The sequence below is a fragment of the Heptranchias perlo genome, chromosome 32 (genome assembly GCF_035084215.1).
Source record: "Heptranchias perlo isolate sHepPer1 chromosome 32, sHepPer1.hap1, whole genome shotgun sequence".
NCBI lineage: Eukaryota > Metazoa > Chordata > Chondrichthyes > Hexanchiformes > Hexanchidae > Heptranchias > Heptranchias perlo.
This window is the reverse complement of record NC_090356.1, coordinates 18,149,685-18,162,898: the sequence shown is the minus strand read 5'-3', so window position 1 is coordinate 18,162,898 and position 13,214 is coordinate 18,149,685. Positions and strand designations below refer to the sequence as shown.

Here is a 13,214-nt window from a genome sequence, read left to right as displayed (position 1 = left end):
CAACATTTCTCCCTCAATCAAAACCAAGACAGATTAACTAGTCTTCATTCCACTTGCTATTTGTGGGACCTTGCTGTATGCAAATTGGTTGCTGTATTTGCCTATATGACAATTGTGACTGCACTGCAAAAGTAAATCACTGGTTGTGAAGTGCTTTGGGTCATCCTGAGGATCTGATAAGGCACTAAATAAAAGCCTGCACATCATAAACAAAATATCAGCAAACATATCATAAAACAGACCGAAATGTAGAAACTCAATCCGAACACCAGAGTTCAGAAGCAATATGCGACGTGGTCAAATAAAATAAAGCTTACTCTACCCCAGGAGAAGGGTGGAACATGTGACTTCACAGTTATTGCTGAAGTGTCCATATCAACCTCCTTACAGTACAGAAATGTGCTGGTCTTTTGTTCTGAAATTTAAACATAGAAAATGTCCTGGAAAGAGGGTATGTGAGCATATGTATGTATGTGAGTACGTATATGTGTATATGTATAAATATTTTTAATTTTGAGTTAGAGTCAGCGACAGTGCAGTGTGTCCCGATTTTAACACACTGAACATACAGGATGAGGAAGTGCGTGTTGGACAGAGTATTTACAGCTTAGTAGGAACAAGGGGAAAGTTCAGAGTCATCAGTTCAGAGGGAATTAAGGAGTCATCTGAACTTTCTCCTTGTTCCTACTAAGCTGTAAATATTCCATCCGACACGTACTTCTTCCTCCTGTATGTTCAGTGTGTTAAAATCGGGACACACTGCACTGTCACTGACTCTAACTCAAAATGAAAAATATTTATACATATACACATATACGCATTAACCGTAGTAGTTTTGATAAAATAGAGAGACAAGAAAGGTTGCAATGGCTGGAGGGCAGAGGTGAGGGAGCCAGACAATGAGCTATCCACGTATGTTTTAGATTATACATCATTGCTAAGTATAGGAATCTCCACAAAAAAAATGCAGTTAGAATCAGGATCAGATTACACAAATCATACAGGATTGTTTTGGTCCACATTCTTCATGGAACAATTCTTCAATGTTTGTGATCGATGTTCAATAATGAGGCAAAGTAGCAGTGATACTTATTTGAATAGTTTGATCCTCTTCCTGTTGTCATGTGTCCAAGTGGGCCAGGGCTGCGCTGTTTCCTTGCTTGACTTGTAAATACCAGCCCAGCTTAGCTCAAACAAGACTTAATGCTGAAAGGAAAGTTCCCGCACAGCTCAGGCATCTGGCAGCATTTCCACTTGCATCTGTGCACAGCCCAAGAATGTGATTCAGCCTTTGAGGACTGCATCAGTCTGTTTTGGGGCAGGGCATTTAGAGGAGGGAATTAAGGAGTGGGATTGAGTGTGTTTTCAATTGGAGTCTTTTTGTTGTTGGATTGGAGTTTGAGTCTGGCCAGCTCCAAGACTCCAAGGTAGCTCACCTTACTGTTATTGTGGACATGGAACCCAAACTAAATAGACAAAAGACTTCAGTCAATAGCAAACAAACCCTGCCCAATCTATCTCTCGTCAAATTGCACTCTGGTCATGGTTTTGTTAAGTGATATTTGTTTACAAGAAGTATCCTTGAATATATTTTCTTTTCAGGTATTTTAAGATACTTTTTGTTCATGTCCATTAAGTTCAGTGTGAACTTAAGTTAGATCCCTTTGAAAGAATTGCGTAGTACAAGGCAGGGCTTTGGGGATCTCCATCCTTCCTGGGATTCAGCTACTAGAATATTTCTGGTTCTAAGTCATGCTCAGGGCGCAAAGGTTTAAGGATATTTGACGAACAATTTGCGTATCTGATGCAATGCCGTCCCTTTGGGGGATAGTTTGGCCAGTTGGAGTTATCGCTGGTTGATAATTGTGGGTGGTGGCATTGTTTACTCGCCAATGGATGACACAAAGGGAGAGCATGTCAGGCTGGACCTGGACAAGTTCAGGACAGTAAAGAGAGAGAGTCACTGTGTCAGGGAAATGGAAATCACACAACACAACCTGCAGATAAAACAGAAGTATTTGCAATCTTTAGTGGGGGAGTGTTGGGCGGGGGGGAGGGGCGTGGTGGAGCTCAGGCCTGACCCTTTTACCTGTTGCTAATATGGAGGTGCTGCACAGCCATGCACAGGCAGCTGGTTAGAGTACAACATGCTACATCTGCAGCAGACACCAAACCAAAAGCATTGACTTGTTGGAGCGAATCAACATCATCCTGCTATTCCATCTCCACACCTAAAACCCTTCGGCTGGCTGTATAATAATGGATTCAGCCAACAAGCTCCTTCTTCCTAGGAGAGGGCCAGGCTGCTACTTGCTGGCTTATGGTGCTGCAGGATATACCACTTCCTGTGGAGATATAATCGGTGAAATTAGAGCTAGAAAGAACAGTAAATCTGACAGGAGGTGAGCACAATGTTTGTTATTCCTGTCTCTGTTTTATCCATATTGCTGTGGACATTGCCCTTCCAAATTTTCCTCTATTGTTCCTTAAGCTGTAACTATGCCATCCAACAGGCTCTTTCTCCTCCCTGCATTCTCACTGTGCTAAAATTAAGACACATCACACCATCCCTTACTCATTTTTTTCACAGGACTCAAAACTGTTGAACTCCTCATCTCCCTTAGTCTACCCTTCCTCCTACAATCTACAAGCTTTTAAAACCCAAGACTGAAGTCAACCAATTGCTATTTTCTGATTTACCTTGTCTCATCTCCTACTGTTTTTAAGCTTGCTGGTGTCTTATACAATCGGCCTTGGCCATTCACTGAGACGTCTGAACTTTCAACAAAGTCAATATGGAGGTTACACAAGATGGAAACAGCCTCCCTCATCAGTGACCAAAGCATTCACGACTTCCACAATCACACTGAGCTAATCTCAGACTCAAAGGGCCCTCTTCCCTGTTACAATCATTTAATTCCCATTAGTTATTGGAGTTGAATCCAGGCTCAGTGCAGATTTCCATATATAAAAATAGGGTGTTTCACTATAGCTTTAATTTAACTGCAGAAAACAAACACTGTTACTCGCAGTCCCATACCCTGCATAAGTGCAGCCAGTAATAAGGATAGGAACAACAACATGCATTTATATAGCACCTTTAACGTAGAAAAATGTCCCAAGACGCTTCACAGAGGCTTAATCAAAACAAAGAAAGAGATATTAGGAGAGGGCGACCAAAAGCTTGGTGAAAATGGTGGGTTTTAAGGAGAGGGAGGTGGAGAGGTTTAGAGACACATAGGCAGCAATACACAGATATGATTACACAGGCTCTATCTAACTCACACACACACACACAGCCTGTGCAGGTCCAAATAAAGTGTGCTGATCCATTCAGAATTCAATGGAACAAATGTGGGACTCTCTCTCATCTGTGAGAGGCAGAAGATTTTAAAATAAGACAATAACTTGCTCAGCATTTTAAACCTTCACTTTTATAGTTTAATTGCTTTTCAAACGCCTCCTGCTTTTCTTCCCTTTTCTCCTCTGTTTGTCTGAAGATGCTGACTCACATTGGCGTACTGTTGCGTGACACTGGCCACGTCTCCCTGCCGCCCACTTGTCAGTATGAGCAGGGGCAGTAGCAAGACGAAAATAGTAAAAATAAACATACCGCCAGCTCCCTGCCCGAGCCCCGCCAGATGCCTCAGTTTAGGTGGCTGCCGCTCCCAGCAGGAAACAGGCAGGAGCTTCATTATTCAATGCAAATTGGAGTTCCTGGACGTCTTTTGGACCTCCCAAAGCCATTTTCGTCATCACCGGCAATGGAAACTCCATTCATTATTCATGGCGGTTACAGGGCGAGAAATGGCCAGGTCATGCAAACTTAAAGGGATTACTGGAAGCAGGTGTGGAAATATTATTAACGTCTTGATTTGGCAGTTTTGTGCCTTCAGGATTACCTGAATTGGCCTCTATTTTCCTTTCTAAAAGTCCTCAGCCCCTTAAATTAAGCCATCATTCGCCCCCTGCCTCCCCCCCATCCACCCTCGGATCTATCCAGCTCTCCCCTTTAAGATGCTGCTGCGGGCCCATGTTCAGCGGCTGCTCGGCCAGATTTCCCGCCCTCCCAAAATGTCGAGCGCTCGATTTGCAGGGGCAGCTCGCCAACTACATGTAAATGACACCCAACCATCAAAACGGTTTGAGCCTCTCGTCAGAAACATTGGGTGGGCGCCACGATCACCCTGCCCACCGCCAGCCCGACGTATGGAGTAAGACCAGAACTGGGGCCGTGTACTTTCCCGTAGGAATCACCGGACAGCGTTCAGGAGTGGAATCTCTGGCTGGTTCCCCGCCTTAAACCAGTAACGTTGGGGCCAATTGTAACTGCTGCTATGACTGAAATCAACCAACGCAGCACAGACCAGAAATCAAACCTGGAACCTTTGCAGGTCTCGACAGCTCAATTCGACATCAGGTGGGTGTGTTTGCCCATTGCAACTTATTTCGTATTTATTGAGCTTTATTTGATGCTTTTTCTGCTCACCTTCTTGATCAGTCAGGAGAGTTGTGCCAGAAATGAGTGGTTGAACAAGTCAGAAACAATTAGTACAACTGCAGTAAAATTGTTCAGATGCTTTGTGACTCATTCACTCCTTCAACATCCCTGACTAATCGAGGCACAGGATACAAATTCTAGGTGAGCTCCAGGGTCCACTAGTTGCAGACACACTTGCTGTGGAAGACACAGAATCCTTGCTTGCACACTATGGGAACCAGGAGTACAACCTACAGTTAATTATTAATACTTGTATATTTATGATACTTGTGTATTATCGATACTTGTGTATTATCGATACTTGTGTATTATCGATACTTGTGCCAATGAAGATACCACTCCTTCATGTGTGCCATAATTTATAGGCCATATTGCTGTGACTCTTAACAGATGGTTTATTGATTTTTATGGTCACATATACCAGGTAAACACCCTTATTTGATTGTTTGCTGCATCTAACAGACACACGGCTACATCCCCACTAACCTGGAGAAGCCGAATGCAGACTCACCGACAGAAAAACATCCTGGTTATCTGCTAACGCCTGCTTCGCCAGATACCGCTCCCGCTTTATTTTCACCTCGAGGGATTCTGGGATATCCGGTACCATCCAGTCAATAACACGGAGAATGAAAAACACCACATGCTGCAAAACCGAAACACAGTGATTCAATGACATTAACGACACCGATCCTGCAACAAAGGCAATAGGGTCCAGTAAGTTTAGGAGAGAACCAGCAGGAAGTGACGTCAGAAGAAAGTATACTGTGAAGGAGCATCGGAGCAGGGCCTACAGGGGAAGGGCATCTGAGGAGACTCTAATGGGGAGGGGCATCAGCAGAAGGGGTATTAGCAGAATATGATCAGTACACAGGGAAATTAAAATTAGAAAAAAAAAATTCAGAGGTATATTTCAGGTTTGCTGGGAACACACTCTGAGCTCTAAGTGTAAATATTTTATTGAATATTTTCAAGCCTTTGGATTTCAGAGCAGTGACTGAGGTGCGCTGGACTGTGATGAGATGACTGCACCATGACTGCGATATATAAAAAGGGACCCAACAAGTCCATTGGGCAGCAAATCAAGAATACTGCAATACTGAACACGACTAAAAGTTTCTTTTACTGAAATTACTGCTTCTTGTTACTGCATTACCTCAAAGGCGATGATGAATCCAAGTCGAACAGCCAGCAACTTCCAGTAGAACAGTGTGAGATTCCCATCTGGATCACGGAATGCTTTGTACCTGTCATTACATAGAATCACAAAGAAGTTACAACACAGATAAAGGCCGTTTGGCCCAAGCAGTCTGTGGTAGTGTTTGTGCTCCCCACGGGCAGTAGTATTAATCCCATGTGCCCAACTGTTCCAATATCCCCCCCTTTCCTTCAACACCTATCTAACTTACTTGAATGTTAACATGGTCTCTGCTTCAATCACTAACTCTGATGGTGCATTCCACAGCCTCACAATGCTCTGTGTAAAAAGGTTTGTCCCGCTCTCTGTCTTTATAAATCTCTTACATTTAGTCTTATATCCATGTCCCCTGGTTCTAGACCCCTCAATGACTGGAAATAGTCTGATTCTATCTACTCTGTCCCTTCCCTTCAAAACTTTAAACATCTCTATCAAATCACCCCTTAACCTCCTCTGTTCTAATGAAAACAGTCGTTCTTCATATTTGTATTCCCTCATCCTACACAGCATCCTAGTGAATCTGTGTGGTACCCTCTCTATCCTTCCTATAGCATGGAGCCCAAAACTGCACACAGTACTCCAACGGTGGTCGTACTAATATTCACCATCACATTTGACTTTTATATTCAATACCTCTTGCCACAATACCCAATACTCCATTAGCTTTTTTAAGGTCTTACCAACTTGAGTTGCTGCTTTTAATGTCTTGTTGCCTGAACCCCCATAACATCAATCAATAAACTCTTAAGTTGACTATTAGACCTTAGATTAATAATACTCAGCATAGAGTCAGGGCAGGTAGAGAGGGAGAGACTTGCAGATTGTTCCCCCTTTATCTGCAGCCCTCAAGAGAATTGTCGCTCACTGTGTCTCTGGGTCTCCATTCACGGCCTGGCCGACTGTAGGAGTTGACCGAGCTGGATTCAGTGCTGTATCCTGTCCTTATCTTGCTGCTTGTTTACCAGCTTCACGCTCACCTCTCCCACAATTCCCTGCCTACCACACCAAGACTGCCAGGTCAAAGTCACTAAAGATATTCTCAATGACTACAACTGTGTTATGTTAGCCCTCCCTGACCTCTCTGTGGTGTTTGACATGGTCGATTATGCCATCTTCTTCCATAACCTCTCCTCCTAGGCCTACCTCAGCGGCACTACCCTAGCTTGGTTCCACTCATACAGCCCCAATGCAGCTAGCACGTCTCCAGCCATGGAATCTCCTGTTACACCTTGCGGTCACCTCCTGAATGCCCCCAGATTCCATCCTTGGTGCACTCCTGTTCCTCCCAGCACCACAAAAAGAAAGAGGAACTTACCTCTGAACCAGGAAACTGAGCTAGCGTCATGGTGGGGTTGGGGCAATGAGCAGATGTCCCACCCCGACCATCCTGGGGTGGCTTGAGGGAAGTCCAGCCCCCAGTCTCCAAGACATCCGACACTTCACAGTTCACTGGAAACTGCCCAAGCTTCACCCCCTGCTGGTTTTTGGGTGAAACCCATCTGCACTTCCTGTCCTATCAGTAACACTCGAGTATCCCTGGTTGGTCTCACCTGCACATGGTATAGTTGCTGTTCACATAGCTGTAGGGAGAGTACGCCAGCGTAAAGTTCACGTATCCATCCAGGTTACCATTGTGTTCATACTGATAGAGCAGGCGGGGCAGGAATTCAGATGTGAATGCAATCAGGAAAGCCTGGAGGAGAAAAGGAAAGAAACACAGACAGAAGTAAATGGTAGGACAGTATGCTGAGAAATGTCACTTACTGCACAAAACAGGGCATATATACAAGCAACTGTGTCATGTTAGCCCTCCCTGACCAGGTATACAGAGTATCCACACAGCACAAGAGTTTCCTTCAAAGTATCTGAAATATTTCACCATAAGATGACTGTCATCGAGAGCCTTTTACCTGCAAGACAGACTCCAGCATTAATATTCATCCTATCACTAATTCCATTAATCAGTCTCTAGTATTTATATTCATACTTTCACTAATTCCATTAATCAGTCTCTAGTGTTAATATTCATCCTCTCACTAATTCCATTAATCAGTCTCTAGTATTTATATTCATAATCTCACTAATTCCACTAATCAGTCTCTAGCATTAATATTTATAATCTCACTAATTCCACTAATCAGTCTCTAGCATTAATATTCATAGTTTTACTGATGCTATCACTGAGCTCACAGTCTCATTAATGTTCCTCACCTCACTAGTCTTGCTAGTCTTAATAATATTTTGGCTCACAGTGCTTTTAGGGAAGAGATTTTCTCTGTTAATACTTACCAAAATTGTAAATGTATTTGTTATAAAAAAATTTAAGATCACACTACAAACTCTAGTGTTAAGGTTACTGGGTCTCATCAATGCTTCTAGCTCCACTTATAATGCTCCCAATGACCTACCTACCTGTGAGCCATACAGACCAGGAAGACCCCAGTTCTGATCCTTGGCCTGTGCTGAGTTAGCTGATCTCATGCAGGGCAGTAGTTGAAGTGTTACAATTGGCCTCAATGACCCAAGGTTGGGGAGAGAAATCAGCCAGGGTTGCTGCTCCTGATTATTATCCAGCTATGGATCAGTGGATAGCACTCTCACCTCTAAGTCAGAAGGTCGTGGGTTCAAAGTCCCATCAGAGACTTGAGCACAAAATCCAGGCTGACACTGCAGTGCAGTACTGAGGAGTGCTGCAATGATGTTAAACCAAGGTCCTATCTGCCCTCTCAGGTGGACATTAAAGATCACATGGCACTATTTCAAAGAAGTGCAGTGGAATTCTCCCCAGTGTCCTGGCCATTATTTTTCCCTCAACCAGCATCACTAAAACAGATTATCCAATCATTGCTGTTTGTGGGACTTTGCTGTGTGCAAATTGGCTGCTGCATTTCCTACATTATTACAGTGACTTCAAAAGTACTTAATGGCTGTAAAGCGCTTTGGGACATCCTGAGGTCACGAAAGGTGCTCTATAAATGCAAGTCTTTCTTTCTTTTTAACTCCTGCTGGAAACACTTGTGTGTATACACTGTGTGAGGACAGGATTGGGCATCCCCACAGTGAAATACTTTGCGAACACTCACTATCTAAGCTTATACATGAAGTGGATGAGCTATCAGAGGGCAGATGGAACTGTACCCCAGCAACAGTCACACCTTCAGGAGAGAATGGGAGAAAATTGGCAGAAAAAGGGTGAAAATGACACTGATACACACTGGGTTACCAATACAGACTGACTGATCCAGTTCTCTGTTACTCACATTAATAATGACCGAGAGCTGTGCTAGTGCTTCAAGGATGTTGAACCAGACTCCAATGTTCTGAGCGCGCTCAGCCACTGGCCTCCGGTATTCACAGACAAACTTCTGGGCATCCAGACGAATCTCCACCCAGTTGTTGAGCATAGCAAAGAGAGGAGCCAGTGGAAAGGCAGCCACGAAGATAGTTATGAACCCAAATTGTAGGACTGGCAAGAGGAAGAACGATAGAGAATCAGGAACTGCAGATCTTTATATATTACTGCATGCCCCTGTACCTCCCCGACACTCACTGTGCATCACTCAGAAGTTGTGCTATTTTCTTGCATGAACTAGTAAAGTAAATTCTAGAGCCATTTTTGTTTTAATCACATGGCAATCACACAGCCAATCACCAATTATTATCACCATGACAATCACATCATCACCTGTTGCCATTAGGAATAACTCACAATTTACAGTGTGTTACATGCAGTAATATAACATACTTGGGACTAGGATGATCATAACCTGCACAATATTCCCCCAAAGTTGGTGATACCTTCTCAACCCCTGTGCGTGTGGCTTGCTCAGTATTATTCTGTATAACACAGCACATTACTGCACACCACTTGCTATCAGGGAAAACCAACTGGACATCACTGGCTATCATTGGTTATCACTGGTTGTGATTCAGAAACCAACATTTTCATTCTCTCCAGATCTTTTTATGCAAAACTGTAATACTCAGGCAGAAAATTGCACCACATGATGTAAATGTGGAAATTTACTGGTTCTGTTACAGGATATGACACTGCGCCAAATCACTTATCCTTCTGGATACCACTGGATATTCTATTATCACCATCATTGGATATCGTTAGCTATCACTGATTATCATTATTACTGGGCATTGTTGAATATCACTGGGTATCACTGGATATAACTAGCTATCAACGGATATCACTGGACATCACTAGCTGTCACTGGATATCACTATGACTGGATATTACTCAAAATCATTAGCACCAGAAATCACTGGGTGAGATTGAATATCACCATCATTGGACATCACTAGCTATCACTTTCACTTTATATCACCACCTCTGGATATCACTCCTGTGCTGTTTCAATGGTATTGAACAAGTAATGTACATTTGATTAAATTATATTTGCAGCTGTAATACTCTAGGTAAAAGAATGGGTGTAATTCTATTTATATTTACAGTTGTATTTATAAATTCCATTAAGATGTGGACACTCCAACAGGTAAATGGTTTGTTCCATTCACTCACCCATTTCCAGATACTCCTCAAACAGCCCCTCACAATCGATTAGTTCATAGTCTTCCTCCCATCGCTTGGGCTCCTGACAGATCTGGGAGCCCCTGATGATGGCCAGTTTTCGCTTCTGCCACCAGGCCTTCAGCTTCCTGACAAGTGCATGCAACAAAAGAACTCAGAGTCACTTGCACTGCCCCTCCTAGCTGCATGAAGGTGAGATTGTGGGTTACAGAATGCTGCATCACTAGTGGGCTTGTATTGGCTGCAAAAGGCCCAAGACCTCCATCACTGGACTATCGCAGCTCACTGCCTCCATGGGTAAGATGCATCATTGTCAGACCACCACTGGCCTCCATGACTTGGCTGGACAATGTTCCTTCCTGAAGACTAAGAAATACTTTAGATCACTTCCTGACTTGTCCAGATGTTAAAAGTACAGTTTCAATGCACCCACTGTATGTTTTATAACCATCAGAGTAGATCCATTAATTGCATTATGTCTGTGCTTATAATAGTCCCAAGATTAAGCACCAGTCATGCTTTGAGACCAATATCTAGCCAATTTGAAACACTAACCATCCATGCACATCAAACATGAGTACTTAGAAAGACTCTAAACTCTTCAGTCTCCTGATATTTCTAACTCCCTGTTTTGTCTTCACTGAATTTCAAGCCTTCTCCCCATCTACTCCTCCACCCCAACTCCCCCATTCCATTTTGACTAGTTTTCCCTTTCTGTAATGGGTAACACTTTGTCCAGTTGTATGCAGAAAACAGAATTTTCTTGTATTCCTTCCAGTGTCCTCTCAGGTTATTCCTGGCCAAATGTTGTGTGTGACAAGGAATCAGAAATGTCCACTCACGGGATGACAAACTCCTGAATGTTGCTGATTATCTGTTTTCCCACCATGATGATGAAAAGTTGCTGAGCGAGTTCGATCAGACACCCTCCTGGGCCGCACTGTCAGAATCAAACAGGACAAGTCAATTCACACAGTCCTTATCAGGATGAAATATTACAACAGGCAGGTAGAAGAGAGAGAGGTGAGGAGCAGTGGCATGGAGCAACCAGAACAGGTAAAATAATAATGAGCCAACTCCACAGTTATTTTCCTAATGCATAAATGCCAAGAATCAAAAACAGCATCTTCCAGAGGCTTCAGTACATGCATCCTAAAGACAGGGGACAGTGCTTGAGTCTGGGGATTCAATGCTGTGGGAAAAATAAAAATCTCCTCACTCAATGGAACGTCCGCCCCCCACCCCACCCCGGACCCTCCACCCCACCCCGTCATTTGCCCCGCCCCCAAACCCCCCCCCCCGCCACTCCCTCCCACCCCCAGTCCCTTTCAGCCGGCTTCAGAATCTCCTCCCGCCTGTTTGAGATGCATTCATAATGCAGCATTTCTCCCTGCTGTTCTCACCCTCATAGTGAAAGAGATGATGGGAGTGCTATTGGGAGACAGGACAATCCTCGCCTCCCTTACACTTTCAAACTAGTCTTATCTACAAAGAGAAAAAGGAAAAAAATGCAAATGCTGAAGTAAAAGCAGAAAATGCTGGAAACACAGAAAAGGTCAGTCAGCCTTTGAAAAAGAAAAGGCAGCTTAATGTTTCAGGTGTGATTGCACATCAGTAAGAAAATCATGACACAGGCTCTTGATTTCAGTATATGGAGCACTGTGATGCTGACCACAGATCTAGGAACGGGAGGGAGGGAGTCTGAAGAGGGTGGTCCTGGAGTGCGAGTGTCTCTCTCCCTCTCTGTGGAACAATTTATCGACACAGTCACTACCTCAGAAAAGGAGGGGGAAATTTGGGGATAAGAAAAGATCCTATCCAGATATTCTGCTACTTACATCCTCGTTCCTCATCCCAAACAGCTTGCCATAATGTCCCGGGTAACCGACAAACCTCAGGAGAAACAGACAAGAAATTCTTAGAATGAAACATTCCACTCTCAGTCCTGAGCAACAACAACTTGCATTTATATAGCACCTTTAATGTAGAAAAAGATCCCACAGCACTTCATAGAGACGTAATCAGATAACAATGTTGCAAATTGTAGGGCTGGAGGTGGTTACAAAGATAAGGAGGAGTGAGACCATAAACATGAGGATGAGAATTTTAAATTGGAGGTTTAGGGGGACCGGGAGCCAATGTAGGTCAGCAAGGACAGGAGCAATGTGTGAATGGGACTTGGTGTAAGATAGGATAAGGGCAGCAGAGTTTTATATGAGCTGAAGTTTACATACAGTGGAGGATGGGAGACTGGCCAGGAGAGCATTTGAATAGTTGAGTGTAGAGGAGACCAAGGCACGGATGAGACATTCATCAGCAGTTGGGCTGAGGTAAGGGGGAGGCAAACGATGTGGAAGTGTAGAGGTGGAAGAAGATGATCATTATAATATGGAATTGGTAGCTCAGCTTGGGGTCAAATAGGACGTCAAGGTTATGAACAGTCTGATTCAACCTGAGACAGTGACCGGGAAGAGAAATGGAATCAGTGACAGGGTACAGAGTTTGTGGCGGGGCCAAGGATGGTTGCTTCGGTTTTCCCAATGTTTAATGGGAGGAAATTGCAGCTCATTCGAGACTGAATGTCGGATAAGCAGTCTGACAGCACAAAGGCAGTGAGGGGGTTGAGAGAGGTATTGACGAGGTAGAACTGGGTGAAACGAGCACACATATGGAAGATTACCTCATGTCTTCAGATAATGTTGCCAATGGGCATCATGTATATGAGGAAGAGCAAGGGGACGAGGAGAGATTCCTGGGGTCTCCAGAGGTAACAGTGTGGGGCAGGAAAAGAAGCCATTGCTGCAGATGGTCTGGATACAATTTGATAGGTATGAGAGGAACCAAGCGAGGGTAATTCCATTGAGCTGGACAACGGAGGGGAAGGATGGGGTGGTCGACCATGTCAAAGGCAGCAGAGAAGTCGAGGAGGAAAAATGCACCAAAGTCAGAATCACAGAGGATGTCATTTGTGACTT

At 43.8% G+C, this 13,214-nt stretch overlaps 1 protein-coding gene across 1 annotated transcript in view; it reads right to left on the bottom strand.

The window, feature by feature from the left end:
* Positions 1 to 795: 795 nt before the first annotated feature.
* The window catches only part of ano11 (anoctamin 11), a 39,438-nt gene continuing 27,019 nt past the window's right edge, over positions 796 to 13,214 (bottom strand). The window contains exons 18-25 of the mRNA XM_067970053.1: positions 12,078 to 12,132; positions 11,082 to 11,179; positions 10,249 to 10,367; positions 8,960 to 9,180; positions 7,250 to 7,392; positions 5,658 to 5,748; positions 5,013 to 5,147; positions 796 to 2,345 (exon numbers count right to left, since the gene is read on the bottom strand). Of these exons, the coding sequence (XP_067826154.1) occupies positions 2,319 to 2,345; positions 5,013 to 5,147; positions 5,658 to 5,748; positions 7,250 to 7,392; positions 8,960 to 9,180; positions 10,249 to 10,367; positions 11,082 to 11,179; positions 12,078 to 12,132 (889 nt within the window). The 3' untranslated portion in view covers positions 796 to 2,318. The remainder of the gene's footprint in view (positions 2,346 to 5,012; positions 5,148 to 5,657; positions 5,749 to 7,249; positions 7,393 to 8,959; positions 9,181 to 10,248; positions 10,368 to 11,081; positions 11,180 to 12,077; positions 12,133 to 13,214) is intronic.